The sequence below is a fragment of the Panthera onca genome, chromosome D4 (genome assembly GCF_046562875.1).
Source record: "Panthera onca isolate mPanOnc1 chromosome D4, mPanOnc1 haplotype 2, whole genome shotgun sequence".
Classification (NCBI taxonomy): domain Eukaryota; kingdom Metazoa; phylum Chordata; class Mammalia; order Carnivora; family Felidae; genus Panthera; species Panthera onca.
The window spans coordinates 61721874-61744164 of NC_138351.1; the positions used below are offsets into that span (position 1 = coordinate 61721874).

At 48.4% G+C, this 22291-nt stretch overlaps 1 protein-coding gene across 19 annotated transcripts in view; it reads right to left on the reverse strand.

Annotated features, from left to right (window-relative positions):
* Positions 1 to 22291, reverse strand: part of ANKS6 (ankyrin repeat and sterile alpha motif domain containing 6) — a 68587-nt gene that overhangs the window by 19127 nt on the left and 27169 nt on the right. For 10 of the 19 annotated variants that reach the window (XR_013551723.2, XR_013551724.2, XR_013551719.2 and 7 more), the window contains exons 13-14: positions 17587 to 17654; positions 11717 to 11833 (exon numbers count right to left, since the gene is read on the reverse strand). Coding sequence is in view for 2 of the 19 variants with exons in the window: in XM_060609202.3 (XP_060465185.3) it covers positions 4445 to 4549; positions 11717 to 11833; positions 17587 to 17654 (290 nt within the window). In the remaining 17 variants the exon portion in view is untranslated. Of the gene's footprint in view, positions 1 to 24; positions 4550 to 11716; positions 11834 to 12226; positions 12264 to 15843; positions 16125 to 17586; positions 17655 to 22291 lie in introns of those variants that run through there. The other 9 variants (XM_060609202.3, XM_060609201.3, XR_009602951.3 and 6 more) reach the window with 8 other exon arrangements.

Below are 22291 nucleotides of genomic sequence, written 5' to 3' on the forward strand. Positions count from 1 at the left end.
GTTAAAAAGACATGATTATCTTGCTTGAAATGGACAAAGACAGATGAGCACAGATGATGCTTCACAACACCTTCGGTATGGGCTGCAAAATTTTCCCAAGAAGGGTCCTGAGGCTTCAGGAGATATTCTTGGTAGCAAAGGTCAGTGTGGATGTCAAGAGCTGCCCAGTCCAATCCTGACCTGCACAGTAGCGTCCTTGGGCAGTTCCAAGGTAAGAGAAAACTGGAAGGGTTTCCTGCCTCCTCTTTGTCTGCTGGATCAGTTCCTGCAGTTTGGCTGGAAAGCCTTCCTGCTTCTTTCTGTCCACCTTGCTGGGAATCCCAGAGACACAAACACCCAGAGTCAGGCACAGCTGGAGCGTGGGGATCCACTGTCAGCCTTGGGCTGATGCCAGCAGAGCCATCTAAGCTGGGCTACCTCTGGCTGTAGGCCCCTTCCTCTGGTCTTACTCCCCTCTCCCCACCCATGGCTACATCCAGGCAAGTGGGTCGTGGGGGTGGAGAAAGGAGAGAGGCAGAGAGACTGAGATTGATTTCAATGTGCAGCCATAGTGATCTCTCAGATCTGCACAGCCCCACACGCTGTGAAAAGGGCTTTCTCACTTTCATCTGATCCTCAGCACCTTGGGGAGCACCACCCCCTTCTAACCAAAAGGGAAACGGAGATTCAAGGAGAAGAAACAAGCCCGCTGTTACTCAGTAAGTGGCTGAGCCAAACCCCGGTGCTAGGGCTGACTCTAGATTCAGTGCTCTTTCCAGGGTGACAGATTGCTTCTATGCACTTCAAAGAAAAGAACCCAAATAAAAAAAATAAAAAAATAAAAAACAGAAACACACACACCCCAACCCAAATCAGAAAAACAGGTATCTAACTTCTCTCCAGCAATATGTAACCCACGAATGCTATATGCAGACTAAGTTCACACAGGCTGTCCCTCAATCTGGGTGCCCTTTCACTTCCTCATCTGTCAGCTCCCTCCTGGGGGGCCAAACCTGAGCCATCACAAATGACATTCTCTGTGCCATGGACCTAGCACACGCTTTCATGACAAGACTCTTCACACGGCACCACAATGTTTTATTTACATGCCTGTCTCCTCTAAAACACTGTGGGTTCCTTGAAGGCAGGAATGAGTGTATTTTCATCTCTGGATCCAAAACACAAGCAGGGCAGGCACAGACTGGATGCTCAGTGAATGTCTGGGGAACAAAAGCATGAAAAAGTAAACATTCTCCTAGCAAAACTAGCTGGCTTCCATGGAATGGTCTGGCCCTAAAGGAAGAAAGGTGGGAGGATGCCCTGGCCAGTGGGGGTGTGGCATGGACACCCAGCACCCACCGGGCAGGACACTGCACGCACTCAGGCTGGGAACCAACGCCCTCTACCCTGCAGGAGACCCCCAAGGTGGAGAGGCCTCTGAGCAAGGTCCCAATCACCTAAAAGTCAAGGGACTCCCCCACCCTGATGTCCTACTGCCAAGACCTGCTGGGGATGGATGAGCAGCGAAGACCCCTGACCCGGCTGAAGTCCAAGTGCCCCCTTGCCCCGCCCCCCCCACCCCAGCGGCTGCGAGTCCTCATGGCTACTGCTGTCCTAGTTAAAGCAGGGTTTCCCAGACAGCGTCCAAGGAGTCTGTCTTGCAACAGCACCATGAAGAAGCACTGTGATCAAACGTATGGGAAATACTACGTACTACCTGACCCCCTTATAAGAGGCCCAACACACACACTGGCGTGCCGAGGGTTCTGAGATGTCCTACAGCAAGATGGTCCAGTAACTGGGCTTTAACCCAGTGCCTGCCAAACCTATTTGATCAGAGCCTCATCCTACTTTCACATATACACTCCCTTTATTTTTCTTTATGAAAAACCCATTAACATCCTATGGAACTAGTGTTCCAAGGAATACATTTTGGGGAATGCTGGTGAAGGTCATCGAGCAAAGGAAACATTTACTGTGGAGGAGAACAGACCCTTGCAGGCAGCCTAGGAATACATGTGAGATGGGAGGGGCTACCAGGAAGGGGGAGATCATGGCCCAGAATGGGTGCCAGGAATCTCTGACCTCTCCACAAACTGCCTTAGAACCACTTGAGTCTAGTGAGAAAGACAAGAGAGACACTTGTCCTGAGCCTCAGTTTTCCCGTCTGCAAATTGGGAATCAGCCCAGCTCTGTCTGGTGTCATCAGATGAAATCATGGGAGTCTGAACTGTGGAAAGCAGACTCCTCCAGCACAGCCCTTGTATATGATGGATGTTCAAACCTACCTGACAGGAAGCTGCACGAATATAGGGGTTATGAAAAAAAACAGGACAGCAGCAAGAGGCAGACACAAAACCTCAAGGCATGTCACTCCAGGGCCACGTATTTCAAGGGCAAACAACCCTAGGCCCACTGATAACCCCTGGAGAGATCAGACCATTACAACAGTGAGAATCCCCAATGCTCCCAGCTCCAGGAGTCTACGCAGGTCAGTGGAAAGGCAGGGGCCCAGAGCACACCAGATCCGGTTCTAAGCCAGCTCTGCCTCCTCTGGGCTATGTTGCTGGCACGCAGCTGCACTCTTTCAGATGTGCAGGATTCTCCCGCATGACGGTGAGGACGGATGACACTGCAGTCAAGCTGCCACACATAGTAGGTGCTCTATGACTATTTCTCATTAAAGGCCAGGATTTGAGGGACATTTATAAAGATGCCTGTCAGCAAAGGCAAAGTGAAACCTTTTCGCTTCAGTCATGTTGCATGTTGGCAGCTGCCAGTGGGAGGGATGAGAAGATGGAGGTACTGGCCAACAGGCAGAGGGCGAGCATGAGGTGGCTCTGGGCTATGTGGTCACGACTGCCTCTCAAGAAGCCAGTGGAGGGGACCAGGCCTTTGGCATAGGAAAGACTGCACCTCCCGAGGACATGTGGCCTGGCAGAGCTTGTGGCAAAGACCAAAACTGTGAAGGCTGCTGTCTACTTCGTGCAGACCAATTGCTTTCTGCACGCTGGCTCTAAGCTCTGGGCAAGAGGCTATGTGACTTGTCCCGGCCACACAGCTGGCCAGCCGAAGGACTGGATGTGAACTCTGAGCCCGAGTCCAGAGTACAAACTCTTCCTACTCTGTCATACTGCCTCTCGAGGTTGGGATCATCTGTTCACATCCTCTCCTGCCTCTCGAGGTCCCCAAGGGTGGGACTGGCTCTAGCTCATCTCTGTATCCCCCTCACTCAGCACGTAAAAGAAATGTAGCAAGCACTGGCCAAACAAATTATTCACTTGAAAACACTTCCAAAAGCTACCGGATTTTAGAAGTCGGGGTGCTGCTGAGGTACTATGACATGGCAGAAAATTACAAGAACTAATTCCCTTCTGAGGAACATAGTATTAACAGGGTATACGAGAAATTCCAAATGCTTAGCTCTTTGTCTAGAAAATGTGAGCACCAAAGTCCTTCCACAGTGTAATCTATTAGGGTCTTCTGCTCCCACCTGAAGTGTAGAAAGCCCTACAGTGATACGGGTGAACAGCATAGACTTACAGCATCATCCTGCCCAAGCCCTGATCTTGCAGGTGACGGCACTTAGGCCACAAAGAAGGGATCCAGGATCACGCAGCAGGCTTACTCTTGTTTCCTATAGAAAAGGTTGCCCTTGCAACAAAGAAAAATGCATTCAACATACACATCCTGAACACCTGTTGTATGTTGTATGCAGTGGGTGCAGCCAAGCATTAGAACAGAGTTTCAGACACGCAGTAAAGGACCCCAGGGGCTGAAAAGTTAGTTCTATGTAAGAGAGTCAAGAAAGGCTTCACTGTACAGGCGACTTGGATCACAAAGAACAAGTTAGAAGTTTTCCGGAAAGATGTGTCAGGGAAGGCTAAGCATTCTCCAAAACACATGCTGCCCCAGCTAAGTTTAGAGTTGCTGCTGGGGAGCCATCACCTAAACAAAGACTACATTTCCCAGCATCCTTCACACTCAGATGATGCCACATGACTACTGGAGGCCAATGGAATGTGAGAAGGAACAGATGGAACAAGGGCAATTAAGAGGAAAGTAGTTAAGAATGGCTGTGCCTTCTCCACTGTCCCTTTCCCCTTTTTGCCAACCAGAAGAAAAGATGCTGAGGTCCCTGGGGATGGCAGGGCTGCAAGATGAAATGAGATGGGTCCCCAAATCACAGTGTGAAGTCACCTGCCAAGCACAAGCAGCCGTTCCAGACTTCATGTGAGGTTAAGTCTACCATGTTTGAGTTTGTTACAGCAACAAGCATCACCAACTACTACAGCAGGGAAGGGAAGACAGGTGTTCTGGGCAGAGTGAACAAAGGCATGGTGGTGTGACAAAGTGTGGCCTGTTTCAGGGAATAGGGAAAGAGCTGACGGTGGCTGGAGCACTGGCTGTGTGAGGGCAGTACTGGAATTCAGAAAGCTCACGATGGTGACCACAGGAGGGAGGATCATGTACAGGGATTGTTTCCAGGGGCCCTGGTGTTGCTGGCGCTGCTCTCAAAGGAAGAGTGGAAGTTGTGAATGGTTTCCTGTAAAATCTGTCTCTCGCGTCCCTGTAGAGGAAATTGAAAACAGACACAAAGTCTTATTAAATCTTTGAACTATTAGTTCAATTGACATGGTGTTGTTAATCCTCAACTAATACTTTAGAAACCTATGGGTGTCATGGGGAAATAAATTATCTGATTAAGAGAGTACTCAGTTTAATAAAAACACACTGAGTCAGAATGTCCCCTAGCACCCATAATCACAACACGCAAGGCTAGAGAGGGCCCTCGAAACACAGGGGTCCAATCCCCCAGGCAAGGACAGGATGCAGAGCCCAGGAGCTGGACTGACTTGTCCTGGGTCACATGGCCTGCAAGGGAAGTTTCCTCCCCTGACTCACTGGGTGTCTTTCTAGCCCTCAGAGTTCCAGGGGATTGAGTGGGAGCTGAACTTCTTTCTGCTACAGAGAGTTTCAACTGCCTCACTCCCCCCTGCCCAAAAGCTGTCAGATTCCTCTCCACAGTGATTCACTTCTCACTCTATCCATGCAACATTCCCCCACATCCCCACCCCTTAACACACATGTTTTGAGATGTGAAAAAGGGAGGATGTAGATGTTTCTTTGAGCCCAGAGAACATCTTCACCAAATACCTGGCTGAGAGGCAATGATACATAGAAGTTAAGAGCAGGGACTGGAACCAAACAGCCTGGGTTCAAATCCCATTCCTCCCATTTACTAGCTGGGTGACCCTGAAAAAGACACTTAATCTCTCTGGGCCTTAGTTTCCTTATCTGTAAAATGGGATAGCAATGGTACTCAAATGGTTGCTGGCGACAGCGGACTCTGTGTGGGCAGCAGGAGACTGACAGGTCTTATTGTCAGAGAATAGCAGTGTGGACTCAGTGCGTGTGTGCATGCACGCATACACACGCGTGTACACACACACACACACACACACACACACATTTTTAAGTAGGCTTCGTACCAGGTGGAGCTTGAACTCATGACCCTGGAATCAAGACCTGAGCTGAGATCAAGAGTTAGGTGTTTAACCAACTGAGCCACCCAGGTGCCCCCTAAACACACATTTTTTAAGAAGTTTTTTTAATGTTTATTTATTTTTGAGAGAGAGAGATAGAGCGCAAGTTGGGAGGGGCAGAGAGAGAAGGAGACACAGAATCTGAAGCAGGCTCCAGGCTCTGAGCTGATGCAGGGCTTGAACCCACAAACCGTGAGATCATGACCTGAGCTGAAATCGGACACTTAAACGGCGGAGCCACCCAGGTGCTCTCCCAAACACACATTTTTAAAACCAACAAATGTGGTGATCAAAATGTAAAGGAAATTAAAAATGAATAATCTCTGGTAGACTGTTTTCTGCTAAGAGTACAAAGAAAAAAAAAAAAAGTCTACCGAATGAGCTCAACTTCAAACTTTTTCTTTTCGTGGACTCTCCAGACCCCAGAGCAAGAACCTCTACCACTGTTGAGGCCTTCCTGGACACCTGAGGGGGCAGTAAGACCTCCTAGCATGCCAATCCTTCCAAGTAAGTTAAATCACCTAGAAAAATGCCTCCCACCCCCCACCCCCAGGAGCCCAACAACACAAACCTGAAGGCAGCAGGGTAGAGGACAGAGCACCAGATGTGGCAGTCTGAGGACAGTTGAGTCCCCATTCTACCGCTCCCTAGTGGCGGCATCCCAGGCAGGGCCCCTTGCTGTCGGGTGTCCTATCTATAAAATGGGGACAGTAGGACATGTTGAGGCTGTGATGAGGCTCAACCCGAGATAATGAACGGGGTGACACTGTGCAAACTGCAGAGGGCTAAAAAATAAACAGGAGGGATGACAGCAATGTCATTATTAAACACTACCTTAGCCTTAATTGCCTGAGAAACGAGGTCAGGGAGAGACAGGGTTCCAGCACTCTGCCTCCTACTTAGGAGGGAGCCATAGATGATGAAAACCATAATTGTTCCCTGTATCCACTGCTGATTGAAGATGATGATAATAATTGCCCCTTAAAAACCCCTGAGCTTCAAAGGACCTGCCTGATAATTCTTAAAAGGGAAAAAGCGAATGGCCATTAAGAGTAGAAAAAAAGTGTTCAGTCTATCTAGTAGTTAAAGAAATACAAATTAAAACAAGGCACACTTTTTGGCCTCTCAAATTAATAAAAATTTAAAAACAAACTGACAGCACTCAATACTGGCAGGGATTCACTGATGCTGGAACCACACTGCCACAGCTGATGGGGATGTTCACTGGCTCTTTCTGGAAAGTAATTCAGGAAGAAGTGCCATATACCTTGATTTAAACTCTTTGACTTCAAAATTCCACTTTTAGACATCTATTCTGAGGAGATAATTAGAAAGCCTTATACACAAAGTTGCCCACTGCAGCACTCACTATTAATAGAAAGTTTGGAGAGCTACATATCCAACAAGTAGGGATTCAAGATAAAGTAATTTTAGTATATCCATACAAATTTATCATATTAAAAAGAATTTTTAATGACATGGGTAACTGCATATACTTAATGTTAAACGAAGAAAGTAGGATGTAAAATTATAGATCCAAATTTATCTCAGCCACGGAAAGAAAAACATTTGGCACAAAACACTGCAGTGATCGTCCCAAATGTGAAAAGCATTGGCCTCTGGGTGGTTGGATCGTGACTTCTTTAAAAAGTCTTTTCACCTTTTTGGCACTGTGCAAATTTAGCAAAATGAATGTGGACTGCTTTGATGATCACAAAAAAATGGCAATACAGAGAAGCAAGGCTTAAGACCAACCAAAGGTGAAATGCAGGTGAGATTTCTGATTGACCTTCTCCAACATATAAACCATTTCAAACTAATAAGCAGTCTCAAGTACATTATCACAACTTGAATACTGGAGGAGGAAGGTTCACCCAGATCTATGACTTGTAAGACTGAGGATCCATACTGCTTTGCTGATATTTTTATGGCCAAGTTAGGTTTTTATGGCCAAGTTAGGTTTTTTTAGCTTATATTTGTTAAAAAAAAAAAATCTTAAGCTAAAATGTTCAAACTATTTTTGATTGTGCAAGAAATACATTTTACATCACAACCTTGTTATGGGCAAATATATACAACTGAAACAAATTTACCCTCCTACCTGCAAAGAATGTTGATATTTTCCACCCTATTCTGTTTTTAAGCTGCTGGTGGGGTCCCTGGGTGGCTCAGTCGGTTAAATGTCCAACTTTGGCTCAGGTCATGATCTCATGGTCCGTGAATTCAAGCCCCACATCAGGCTCTGTGCTGAGAGCTCGGAGCCTAGAGCCTGCTTCAGATTCTGTGTCTTCTCTCTGCCCCTCCCTGACTTGCACCCTGTCTCTCTCAAAAATAAACAAACGTTAAAAAACAATAATAAAAATAAATAAAAAGCTGCTGGTAAACCGCTAGATTGAGTGCACAACCCTCGTGCCTGGCAAGCTGTGGACCACAGCCATTAAGACATTACAACACTAGGGGGCAAGGAAATCTGGGCCTCCATTCTCTCATGGGTCCTCTCATGGGTCCTCGAATGTGTATAGAGCATCTGAGCCACTAGTGGGTACTCTCCTGGCTGAGGTTGGGTTGCAAAAGAAAAAGTATGAACATTGAAGGGAGAGTTGGTGCCCTACAGCAATCCAGAAAGAGGCAGGAGGCCCTGAAGTCAGAGTGAGGCAGGTCCAGCCCAGAACAGCTGAGGGCCAGGGCATCGGAAAGCCATCCAAAGGGCTCCAGAAAGCTACGTCTGGCCTGCGGAGAAGCAGTACATAGCTCCAATGGGAACCCCCACGTAGTACAGAAGATAAACCTGTTTTGGTAATATTTAGCATTGTCCCAGTCATGTTTTTGTTCTATGGCACACTGTGATACATGGTGCTCACTTCCACAGGACTTTGTTTGGTGGCTCAGAACTTGCTCTGCACCCGCTTCCGTGCGGAATCACCTGACTTTGAGGGTGGGCGTTGCCCGTGGGAAGAACGTGGCTGGGACACAGCAGACCCTCAGTCTGGCAGGTTGGAAGCACCCAGGTCTCCTGGTTGGGAGCTGATCAGCTGGTGCCCCCCAAATATCACTCTTATGGAAGGAATGTGTCCCCCCGCCCCCCAATTCATATGGTGAAACCCTACCCCCGTTGTGATGTATGAAGAGGTGGGGCCTTTGGGAGGTGATAGCGTTTAGATGAGGTCATGAGGGTGGGGCTCCCATGATGGCATCAGTGCCCCTATAAGAAGACAGCGCTGGCTTCCCTGTTCCCTGCCGTGTGAGGACACAATGAGAGGTCAGCAGTCTGCAATATGGAAGAGGACTCTCACAGATATCGACCACGCTGGCAGCCTCCATGCTGTGAGAAATAAATTCCTGTTGTTCACAAGCCACCCAGGACATGGTCCTTTGTCATGCAGCCCGAACCAAGACCACCACCACCAGCTGTCCTGCCTTTTGCTTCTCTAGACTGGGCTTTGTCTGGTACAGGATGCAGACTGTTACAGAAATAGAGTATGGGGGCAATGAATTTGAGAGAAAAAGAAAAAAGGTCCCAGTTTGTACGAATATTAAGAAAAATGTTCTCCTGTGGAGTGGACCTGAGCTCTTCCACTCTATGGCAGCAGTTAAGCTTCCTGAGATTTTCAAGCCAGCCCAGTCTGCCTTTTATCTGGGATCCCAGACCACAAAGGCCATGGCTGCTAAGGGCAGAGGGGAGGTTCTGGAAGCATTCGCAGCTACTATCTACCACGCCCTGGGCCAGGCTCTGGCGGCATCCAGCTCCTGGCCTGTCCCCCCACACCTTCCATGGTCCTCACTGGCCCTACATCTAGTACCTTACCTGTCTTTGCTTGACTGGCTTGGCTTGCCCCGCCACCCTCCTCTCCTTGGCTCGCACATCTGGCCCCTGGAGGCCACAGCATGAAGGGTCCTGTAACCCCTGAGCCACATCCACATCACTCACCTACCTCCTCCCCAAAGCCCTTGCCCTTACCTGACTGGGTCCCCCTCAGCCACCCTGAGGGCCTTATCTGTCCCCTTCGGCCTCCCCTCACACCAGACTTCTTGCTCTCAGCTTCCACACTTTTTTAGTTCTTGAGATGCACCACACACCCTCTCACCACAGGGTCTTTGCACATGTGTGTCCCTCCTCCTGGTCTGCACTCTTTTAGCCCTCTACCCCATGGTTCCCATCTTTCTTCAGATCCCAGCCCTCCTGCCACTCCCTTGGGAATGTCTTCCAGGACCTTGCCTTTCCAGCCCCCGCTTGAAGTCCGGAGCTCTCCTTAATGAGCACTGAGTCAGAGCAGCAGAGTAGTCAGCACACAAACTCTGGGTTCCAGTTCTGGCTCTGCCACTTACCAATTATGTGATTTTAGGCAAGTTCCTTAACTGCTCTGTGCCTCAGTTCCTTCATCTATGAACCGGAACTGGCCTCAGTGGCTTCCGTGAAGTGAAATGTATGACTAGATGTGACAGGCTCAGAGCAGGGCTGGGCGCAAAGTGTGCTCAGTGCTCAACACCCACAGAGTGCCTGGGACACGGCGGAGAGGCGAGGGTTATTTTTCAGGACGAAATTAATGCTCCAAAGACTCTGGTGCTTGCTCCGGTTGATCGGTGCCCCATGAGCAACCCGGGTGTGCCCTTCCTACCAGCCCGGACTGGCCTACCTCCTGCAGCCCCCATGCCTGCCTCACCCCCTCCCCCCTTCATCTACAGTGGAGCAGAAGCAGTGCTGGCTGGGGGCCAGGGCTCACTGTCCGTCTCTGAGCCTCAACTTCCCCGTCTTAAAGGGAGGCGGCCCAGGCCCACGTTACAGGTGAGCAGTGTTTGGGAATAGGCTACTAAGAGCAGAAGAAGAACAGACAATAAAGACTAAAGGAAAATGCAAGCGCTGGAAGCACTGCCAACTGAACCACTCCGAAGGACCCCCTCACAGCCTACGAACAGGCAAAATAATCACGACGACGGCAGCAATAAAAACCACCACCCCCGACCCCGGCAGGGAGGCCCGGAGCCACCCCCCATGCAGCTCTGTGCTGGGGGAACACAGGAAGAAGACCGGGGTGCAGGTCCTGCCTCGCCTTCCCGCCCACCTCTCCACCTGGGCACACCTCCCTCCCTGGGGCTCCGCTCCCTCGCCAGCCAGCCAGCAGCCAGCCGGACAAGGGAAGTGTGAGGACACGGCCTCCTCAGATTTACTGGGGAAATGTACGTGAAGTGTCTTGTGAATGACAAAGTGGTACATGAATATTTATTTGCTGTTGGTGCTCTAAGTCTGTTCAATATTTGCGTGCACACCCGGCAAAACACACAAAGAACCATGAGACCGGTCACGCTCTCTGACATAACCTCGTACTGTGGAACACAGCCTGAGGAACAAAACAACAGAAGAAAAAGGAGCAAGGCAGAGACATCCATTATGGTGCTATCTGTAATGGCAAAACCCCAGACACGGCATGACTGTCTTACAAGAGGGGGACCGTCAGGCAAAGCGTGACAAAGCAACAGGTAAGCAAGTCGTACACACTGTTGGAGTGAGACAGAAAAGTCCATCCTGCGTTAGAGAAAAAAGCAAAGCTCAAGGGAGCTTGAATAGCCCAACAGCAACTGTCCTACTAAGGTCTGCAAAGTGAGTGGTGACCCACTTCTCACGTGGTTTTTAATTGTTTTCACATGTATGCCTTTGGGGGGGTGGGGAGCACGGTTCATCTTTAGTTTAAAGCTGATGAGACAGAAATTTAACATTAGACAAAAATGCAGGATGCCAGCAACAACAGTGATTGACGGGTCTGTGTGTACCAGGGGCGCTGGCAACAGCCCCAGTGTCCCTGGCCATCTCAACAGATGAGGAAAGCAAGACTCAGAGAGGTGACTTCTACGTAATACGGCAAGTAAGGGGAGGAGTGGGTTCACACCCAGGTGGGCCTGACTCCAGGGCCCCTATTAAACAAGGGCTCCGTTTCCATTGTACACTGGAGGGCAATACCCAGCCATGTGGGTTGAAATTACTGCAGGGAATATTTTAGCTGAATCTATGGGAAGGGACAGGAAGAGCAACAGGGAGGTAGTGAGTGCTCGGTCATGAGAAGCATGCACAGGGGGCCATCCTCTGCCAGATGTTCCAGAGGAGATGAAATCAGATCATAAACATCCTTGGGAACACTGAGGGCCTGGGATCCTAGGTAGTGAAGCTCTCCACTGGAAAAAAAGATTGAGAACAATACCTTGCCTGCATTCAGTTCAGAAATTGCTGCCAAAATCTGCTGCCTGGACCCATCTGTCTTAATACCCAGTTCCTTCAAGTCGCCGTCGGTAAGCGTGAGGAATGCTTCCATATCCACCTGGAAAGAGAGAAGGGGGATTTGCTACCATCTGCTTGACGCCACACCTCTTTTTTCCAACCACAACAGAAATATCTTGATTATGGACTATTAGTGTTTATTAGTAGTGAGTTAATGATGATTTACTACTTCCAATTCCTGACTTTATGATGAAAGTTTAGTTGAAAGTATTATGAAGGACTAACTCTCCTCAGCTCTAGGGCTGGGAATTTCAGGACAGGTGCATTTTGGAAAGACCGTGACCATTTAACAAGGAAGGAGAGTTCCGAGACAGTGACGTGGGTGGCCAGAGTGGTGCAAATCCAAATCCGCTGTTAGAAAGTTGGCTCCAATGTTGCTGCACTTCTGATGACATTGGGAGCTGCACAGAAAAGGTGCACACATGGCGGTACTCACCACGTTTCCCCCCAGAAGACAAGGGAGATGCAGACTGTGGAAAGACAGAGAAAATAAACAAGCAGAAGCGATAAAGGGAAGAAGGGCCATGGAGAACTGAAGCGGAGGAGGGCTCAGAACAAGGGCCACTCAAAGCCATACGACCCTTGGCTTCTAATGGTGAAATCCTAAAATTCCTGCTTGGGCCTCAGCTCCAGGCGAAAAATTAATGGGCCTCCCTGCTATACAATGGATATGTTGCAGTCTGTCCTTCTAAGGTCAGATGTGGCTTGGAAGAAGCAAGCACACCCACCCTCACACACACAGGGTGGAGGACAGCCCTACACACCCCAGATCTGTCCTGGAGTCTCACTGTCAGGTGGGGTGAGTATACTACTATTCCCCATTTGGGAGCAGGGAAACTGAGGCATGGAGAAATTCAGTTCCCAAAGTCACGTGATGAGTCAGTGAAAGCCAAGATTTGAACCCAGGCAGTGGGCCCCAAGAGTCCTTGCTCTTCTCCACGGGCTCATGTCACCCTACGATGCTGCAGCCACCGTCCCAGTGCTCCCTCCCGGGATTCCCAAGGGCAGCGGCCTCCTTGTTAATAGCACTTGATGCTCCCTAAGAATGAACAGGTTCTGTCATCTGTACAGGCTCTCCAGTATTAGACCCCAAAATGGCAGTCATCTGGGAGAGGTGGAAGGGCTCTGGCCACCCACAGTCTCATCTCCAGCCTGTGCCAGGGTGAGGAAGCACACACAGACAAACAGAGCCTCAAGTCCCACCTACTGCCTGGGGGCCCTGGGCAGGTACCTCACCTCCGTTTCCCACCTGAAATGTACGAATTCTCTCACCATCTCACTTACAGGTGGTTGTAGGTTCTACAGGGAGTTTACGCAAAGCTTTGCAAACTACGTTTATAAATTATAAAGATACTATACTTTTGTGTTATATTATACTGGTGCCATTCAAAGTAAAGTTGCCTGGGTGGCTCAGCTGGTTAAGCATCGACTTCAGCTCAGGTCATGATCTCACGGCTTGTGAGTTCAAGCCCTGTATCGGGCTCTGTGCTGACAGCTCAGAGCCTGGAGCCTGTTTTGGATTGTGTCCCCCTCTCTTTCTTTTCCTCCCGCGCTTGTGCTCTTGTCTCTCTCTCTCTCAAAAATAAATAAACATTAAAACAAATTAAAAAAAAAAACTTCTGTAACTTTTTGAAAATCCTTATTCCTTCACTTTATTTTTTTTAATGTTTATTTATTTTTGAGAGAGAGAAAGAGAGAGAGAGACAGAGTGTGAGTGGGGGAGGGGAAGAAAGATAGGGAGACAGAATCCAAAGCAGGCTCTAGGCTCTGAGCTATCAGCATAGAGCCCGACACGGGGCTCAAACTCCCAAACCTTGATCTCATGACCTGAAGTCAGCCACTTAACTGACAGAGCCACCCAGGTGCCAGCCCCCACCCCCGCCACGTTAGCCATTCACTTTAAAAGCAGGCTTTGTTTTATGTTCCCCCTTAGATACTGAACAAGATTTTTAAAATTTTTCTTCAAGACATTTGATGTATGTAGAAATAACACAATTTTTTTTGAGAAATTTCTCCTATCTTTCCTTCTCTATTTTAACCATCATTTTACTTTCCTGGATAAAAACAAACCCTGAACCAGGTGTGAGCTGGTGGAGAAGGGTCTGCTCCCTTACGAGCCCCAAGCTCTCTGAGGTACAGGCATTATCCGTTTCCCTGTGTCTCTCTGGGACATGACAGCTCACACGGGATGGAGGGCCTCACAGAACGGATGGCATGGTTCTGACAGAAACTGCCTGCCCCTGGCAGTGCCAGACACGCCCCTCTCCCCACACACCCACCCCCAGCCCGTCCCCACAGCCAGCTCCTCAGCACCTCTCTGCCCTCTTGCCCGGGGCCTCCCCATCCCGGCCTTCTAACTGGAGTCTCCCTCCCTGTGAGTCTGCCCCTAACTCCCCTACCGACCCTGGGCCACCATCCACGCCACAGGCCAGAGATCTTGCTGGCCCTCGTCTGCCTCCAGACTGTGGTTCAGAGGGTCACGTCCATGCTGGCCAGGCCCTCTCTGCTCCAGAGGCGCCAGCCTCAGTCAGGCCCTGGCCAGGCCAAAGTGCTGCTGGTTCTCTGCACATGTCTGCTCCCTTTTCCCAGGTGCCCTTCTAGCCCCACTCCCCTCCCTCAAAGCGCAGTTTATGCTCAGCTGAGGTCTTCTCTGGCCCTCACTCTATAGGCCCCTTCCTTGGGCTCCCAGAGTGCTCTGGCTGTTTCTCCCTATCCCAGGGTCAGGCACTGGCAGAAGGACTGGTAGGGGACAGCGACCTGAGTAGCATCTGCTGACTGAATGACCACATGGATCAATATTCTACTGCATCCCCATCTGCACTGATCTTCTCAGTCTCTGACCTCTGTCAACCCTGGGGGTTGCCAAATCCTCACAGCTCATTTTAGTTGGAGAAGCCAGAGACTGAATTCTCCTCATGTGAACACTTCTGAAGGGTTAGCAGGATGCGGCAGAAACATCTGTGTCCTTTCAATATTCATGCCCTACTTTTTTTTTTAGTAATAGAATCCTAGTTGTCAGCTAGGCACATTTCCATGAAGCTAAACTACTGTATTTCTGAGTTTCCCTTGCATATGAGTATGTCAATTGACAAACTTCTGGCTAATGAGATATAAGAAGGTTTATGGTACTTTGAGGAAGTCTCTCTAAAAAAGGAGAGCATGTGTCTTTTTGCTTCCATCTCCTTGCATCCTGGTGCCTAGAATGTGGATGTAATGGCCGGAGCTCTAGCAACCATACTGGACTTTGAGGATGAGGGCCACACACCCTAGTGATGGTGGAGCAGGGAAGCTAGAAGGAGCTTAGATGACTCACTTCAAAACTTTTTGTGGGGAAAAAAAAACCTTCCATTTTGTTTAAGATACTATTATTTGGGGATTTTCCAATATACGCAGCCAAATCCATCCTAATATAAGTAGAGAGATGAAAATTACTAGTCTGTCTTCAGTTTCAAAATCACAAGATGAGAAAATGTATTAACTTCATTCCTCTTCCAAATTCTCAACACGGACTAAAAGCATATAATAATAGAGAGAAATTTTTACCAGCCTTGGAAGTGAGGGAAAATTTCTATCTGTATGCCAGGTTCTTCAAAGAATTTCTTAAGGGACTAACAAGTGCCCCGCAGCTGTGGGGATGGGTGAGGAGGTGAGGGCAGGGGCAATCAAGGGTGTTAAAACCTGAGTCCCATCAAAGCCTTCAAGGGAGCATGGGGTCTCCGGGTGGATAGACAGCAAATCTCACACAGTGCTACCTAGCTCGTATGTTGTCCAGAGAGGGGCTAAGCACAGGGGCGGGGGGACTGCTGAGCTGGCTCCTAACAAGGGCACTGGCTCAGCTAGCCTCACAGTACCTCACACACACAGAAACCCTCTGGCCACTGGCTCCCAGCACCCCTTCCAACAGTGCTGTCTCAGGACTCTGCACATTCCCAACCCCAGAGACCGTGGAGACTTTCAGATGGGTGGGTTAAGACCACAGCAAATCTGCATGGTCCGCTTTCCGCCTTCCCTTTAAAACTCTGAAAGCCTCCCATTTCATCTGGAACATACCTCAGTTCCCTACAAGGGACAACTGCAAGAACCGGAGGATGGTGAGTGACAGGTATGCCCCAGACATGCCAGCTCCAAAACTGGGAGGAAGCCAAGAACTCAGAACTACCGTTGCCTTGTGAAACAGACATGGCCCTGGAGACGTGTTCTCTGTATACTCCAGGAGGGTATGGAACGGATGAAACAAAAGCAGGCAGCCATCAGCACACAGGAAAGACTTCTTGGCGATGAGAGAAAGTCACTACTGAAGTTTAAAATGCCAAAGTCGCAGGGAGGACACACTGGATATGGCAGAAAAGCAAATGGAGGAAGGAAGCCACTGCACTCTGTCTGCTTCTTAAAACCAAGTACAAACTCCTCAATAGCATTGCAAGCCTGTCAGGGACACTGAGTGGTTGTTGTGATTGCTACTGTAATTATGACAGCTGTCATGTACTCAACCAGGCAGAATATTCTAAACCAATGGTGATACCCTGGTGGCTAGTGGGCCTGCAGAGGAGTTTTATTTGGCCAAAACATAAGTTTTTTTTTTTTTAAACAACTTATTGAGATATAATTCACTTATTGTACAATCCACCCATTTAAAGTATACAACCCATAGGGAATATAGTCAATGTTACTGTACTAGCGACGTGATGGGACAGATGGTAGCTACCCTGGTGGTGAACACAGCATAAAATATAAACTTGCCAAACACTACGGTGTACACCTAGAACTAATGGAACATTGGGTGTCAACTATGTGCAAATCACAAAATTTTTTAATTAAGAAAATGAAGTGTATGATCCAATGATTTTTAATATATTCAGAGCTGTGCAACCATCCCCACACTCAATTTTAGAACATTTTCATCACCTGCAAAGAGAAACCCACCCCCAGATAAGCAGTCACTCCCCCCCCCCCCCCCCCCCCGCCGTTCTGTGCTCCCCCACTCCCTGGCAACCACTAATTACTCTCTGTCTCTACAGAGTTGCCTATTCTGGACACTTCTTATAAATGGAATCATACCATATGTGGCCTTTTGTGACTGGCTTCTCCTCGGCATCATGTGTTCGAGGTTCCTTCATTTTGTAGTGTGTCAGTGTCTCCCTCCTTTTTATGGCCGAATTATATTCCATTGTATAGCACTAACAAATCTGGCCATTCACCAGCTGATGGACATCTGAGTTGTTTGCCACTTGGTGGCTATGAGGAATACCGTGGCTGTGAGCATTCGTGTGCGAGTCTCTGTGTGGACATATGTTTCAGTTCTCTTGGGCATATACCCAGGAGTGGGATTGCTGGGTCACATGGTAATTCTATGTTTAACATTTTGAGAAACGGCCAAACTGCAGAACAGTATTTTTTTTTTGTAAAAAAAAATGTGATTGTGAGTGCTTTTAAGCACTCAGATTAACACAGAGCCTACGTGCAGACACTTAGCATAGACTCATTAGGATTTGCTTATGACCCTCTTTAAACCTGAAAGCCGGTCAATCACCTTCGACAGAAGTGCGTGCAGGACAGACACAAACTTCACTAGCAAGAGCGGTGCTCGAGATCACAAAATTCTGTTCCAACAGAACAAGCCATAAGGTCCCGGGATCTCACCGCGGTGAACTGCACTAAGTGTGCTGAACACAAATTCCGCCTGCCGTCTCAGGGAGAGAGATCAATTAGGCTTGCAGGATGAACACCCACATGTGTGAGACCATTTTCTTTTATGGTAAGATTTAGATGGACATTCAAAAATAACATCCTTACCTCTTGCTCCTCAAAAATGGGCTGATACTTCTCAAGTGATAATTTCTTAAGGATTCCAGTCAGTTCATCTTCAAGAGGGAAAGATGTGAAAAGATATTTTAGAATTTGGCAAAAGGCGTCAGAACAGTGGTCTTCAAACTTTCATAAAACAGTGGCAATCCTATTTCAAATGAAATGTCACAAGAAACTCTAACACAGAAAGATCTAAGCTGCACTCGTGTGAATGCGGCAAGGGGTGGGTCCGAGCCATACTTCCCCTCAGGGCAGGCCCTTGGCGTCTCCCCAGATCCAAACATGGGGGTGTGTGTGGCCAGGCTGACCCTCCAATGGTTGCAACCCCCAAGTTCTCAGAGTTCTAGCTGCTAGGACTAAAACTCCACTTTCTGTCCAAGAATGGTTTTTAATTATGATTTCTTGACTGCTGGTAGCTGCACCTGCAGCAAATGCTAATGCCAGCAAGTTGTCAGCGAGGCGGAGAACAAACTTAAGAGAACAAGCAGGTGGCTTCAGACCAGAACTGGAGTTTGGCTCAGTGTGAGGAGGCTGTGGGCTTCCTAAAGGAAGGACAGACACATCTGAGTGGAACAGCAGAGCCAGAGGGGCACAGAGCAGGAGAAAACAGAAGATTTTGGATATCATGATTTCAGAGCAGGGAGGGTGAAGAAAGGAGACAAGACTAGCATCTGGGTGGGGGTGGGGGGGGGTAGTTTGAAAAAATATTCATTCACACATTCAACAGGGATTTACCAGTCCAGACATTAGGGACTCAATAAAGACCAAAACAGATAAGCAGGCTGCCAGGCCAAAGGCACTGAGGAAGGATGGAAGGGGGCAGGGGAATATCACAGGGAATGGGAGAACATTATTTATTATAGAGAGTGGTAAGGGAAGGTCTCCTTTATATAAGGTAACATTTGAGCAGTAAATGGAGTGAACTGCATAATACCAAGGGAAAGATCACCAGGCAGTATTCAGGCAGAAGGAACAGCAAATACAAAGGTCTTGGGGCAGTGGGTGCAATTCACAGAAGAGGGACTGGAGATTAGGAGGTCTGAGTTCCTTTTTTTTTTTTTGTAACATTTGTTTTTGATAGAGAGAGCACAAGTGGGGGAGGGGGGCAGAGAGAGAGGGAGACACAGAATCTGAAGCAGGCTCCAGGCTCTTGAGCTGTCAGCACAGAGCCCGACACTCGAACCCACAAACCACGAGATCATGACCTGAGCCGAAGTCGGACGCTCAACCGACTGAGCCACCCAGGCGCCCCTGAGTTCCTTCTTTAATTCATTCATTCAAGAGTGGATACCAACACACCTACTACACGCTGGGAGTACAAGGATGGAAAGGTCCATGCTGTACAGGAGCTCAGCGTGGCTGGGAAGATAAAATGATGAGGGTGACAGCTGTTGCACCATCAGTCACCTTGTACATAGGTAACCCATTTGCTCTTTACAATGACCATAACGATCCTATCAGTGTCTCCATTTACAGATGAGGAAGCAAGGCGGAAAAGCGTGGCTGCCATATCTTGGAGATCATGCCGCCAGTCCACGGCAGAGCAGGAATTCACACCAGTGGTCCAGCTACCAGGCCTGAAGCTACACACCGCCATCTCTCTCCTTGGTGACAAGCACTGTGATGAGGGGCATCGACAAGGGGGTCTGGGGACAGAGAGGACAGCTGACCCACTTGAAGGACCGGAAAAGGCTTCACGGAAGAGTACTACTGCGCTAGGCTGTACGAGATGAATCGAGTCCCAGGCCACACTGAACCCACTGTTGCTCCGTGGCACCAAACCTTTGCTCGGGCTGTTCCCACCACACACAGTCTTTCTCCGTAGTGGAGGGCCGGGAAATGGTTAGCAACCGGCTCTCTGGGGGAAAACGTATGTAGGGAGGTAGGTACATAAGCTTACTGTAGATTTTACTGATATAAAGGACGTATAGCACACAATTTATGTATAATAATAAACTACACAATACTGTTTCTTATAGATCCCATGCAGCCAATGCTTGCGTTGCATTTGAGGCACCTCACTGAACGCTTTCACTGATTTTTCCCTTCCTCTTGAGTCCACAGCCAATGAGTATAGTTCCAATAGGGATGCCGCTGGGGAGTTCCGCGGATGGGAACACGTAAGAGGAAATGAAACAATGAAGACGCATATTGGAATTTCATGTGAGCAACTCTGCTGAATGAGATAATGGTTTTAAAATCCTGGAAGAACACTGTCGCAATTTTTTTGTGTTAGTCACAATATGACAGACACACTTTTAACCTTCGTCTGCAATATGGGCATTTTCTCCATCACTGTCCAGATTACATCTAGATGGTCTATGAGATAGTAAACCAACCCCTGATTGGTGGCATTTGCTGATGTCATGGAGTCAATACCCTGCTCCTGGCTGATTTTAGGCTAACGACACAACTAATGTTCCTGAAAGTGGAACGGAGAAGGGACGTGTGTAGTAGCACATCATGACATAGTATTCCTACGGCATAAACAGCACAAGTATTAGCAAAATGTACTAATAAATAACAACGTTTTGTTTTAAGTACCCCATACCTTTATATTGAACATAATTTAATTATATAAGTTCATATAATTTGACTTTTTCTTTCTTTTCTTTGGCTTCTTTATGTATTTGTTGTTGTTGTTGTTGTTGTTGTTGTAATTTGACTTATAATGGCTGTGTTTCATCACTGGTTTATACATCTCCTGTAGATTCAACGATGGACTCTGGCCCACCGGCCTGGCCTGAGTGCCTGCTCTTCAGTGAAGCCTGTGCCATGGCACTCCATGCCTGGCTGATAACACAGATTTGACCCCATCTGTGTGGTGGTTACTTAAATGTATTGTGCTGAATGCAGCTGAATCCCCACCCTGACTGTGAGCTAACCCAGCACAGATTAAGGCACCCGGGACACAGGCTTCACCACTCCCCATAGAGGGGGCCGGAGGGGCCGCAGGAGGAAAGACAGGGCAGGGCAAAGGCTTGCATGTGGTCCTCGACTGGGGCAAAGTGTTTCCCAGAAGAATGTCATAAAAAGTAGCTGTCTGGGGATGGACTGCAGGTCTGTCCTTTGATAGTCTCATGCCCACAGGACAAAGGTCTTGCTGCCTCCAGACCCAGGAACTCTGGAGGGGAAAACTAGGCTTTCTACACCAGGGAAATTAAAAAGAAATTGCGGTCAGGTCCTCTTCGGTTTTTATCCCAACCAGGGCTTGCAAACCTTTTTAAATAATGAGAGAGAGGGAAAAGAGTGGGCATGGACAGTGCATACAGACAGCCACGGTCTCAACTCTTTTTTGGAAAAAGTGGGGGGGTACAAATACCTAACTGAACTTCTAAGAGTTGGATTCCTGGAAGCCTCCAAGGTGGGAGAATTCATGACTGCACGTAGAAAACACGGTTAGGGAGGAACAGGGTTGCTAGTGAATCTCTGAAGCTTTTATACATGGTTGCATTAGATATCACAAAACAATAAAAGCAGCCCCCAAATAAAGAGGATGCCAATGGCAGCATGCATTACCAACTCAGTCCAGACCACAGCCTGTGCGGCTGATTTCAACCTATCACCTGCTGGGCACTTATCACCTGCTGGGCACCTTCCTCCAGGCAGCTGCGGGGAGACACCTGCAGCTGTGTCTGGGAGGCCCTGGCACACCTGACATTTCTCTCCTCTCTGAACACTATTACTTGGCTTGCACCTGCCTGGGTCCCATCTCTCCCCATAACTCTGCTCCCCCTCTCCCCCCACCTCCCCCCACTGCCAGGACCACCAGAGGGCAGTTCAAGGGACAGGATTCTTCATCTCCTTTTGTCTTTTATATCTTCCTATCTTTATCTGGGGCCTCCCAGCACACCTCCACTCCATCTTCCTTTCTGCATCTTCCCCACGGGAGGGACCTGCACTTCACCCACACAGGTTCTAAAGTTCTCCTGGTTACAGAGGACAGCTACTGTTTCTGCTTGCCCACCATCCCTCCCCTCCTCCTTCTGGAAACAGCACTTTGATTTTCCTTTGAGGAGTCCCCTCTCTCCTGCTCCCAATCTACAAAGTGTCAGCAGGGCAGACCCTGAGCCCAGCTACAAAGGCAGACATGTGACCTGCGCCCAGGCAATCAGCACGTTCCACTGCCACAGACGCACAGTGAAGGATACACAGATGTCCTGTCATTATAAATAGAGACGAGGCAGGCCAATGACGTTTACCCCAGGATTTTGCTGGACCTACTAAGAAAGAAGCACTCTTTCTGCTGGCGTTGCTAAGTTAGCAGGAGAAGTAAGCAAGCCTGAAGTTCATGGGGGACAACTTTGCCACCGCCTAGAGACAGCCTACCTGAGATATGGAGAGAAACACTCCCAAAGTACCTGGATCCACACACGCCTGAAGCACACCCTGGACACTTTCATTATATGAGCCAACAAATTATGTTTTTTGCTTTTGCTCAAACCAGTGTCAGTGGAGATTGCATTACTTGCAAATGACAGAATTCTGATCTGTACAAGGCTCAGGGAAAGGTACTTCACTGGTGTTGGAGAAGCATTTCTACAAGTATATGTGTACGTAAACGAAACTCTACTAAGTTCAAAAACATTTTGAGGGAGCTTACCGGATGATTAGCAAAGTGAAGACAAAAATACAAGGTAGAATTGGGGAAGAATGGAGACAGGTGTTTTTGTTTGAAATTTTAAAAATGACC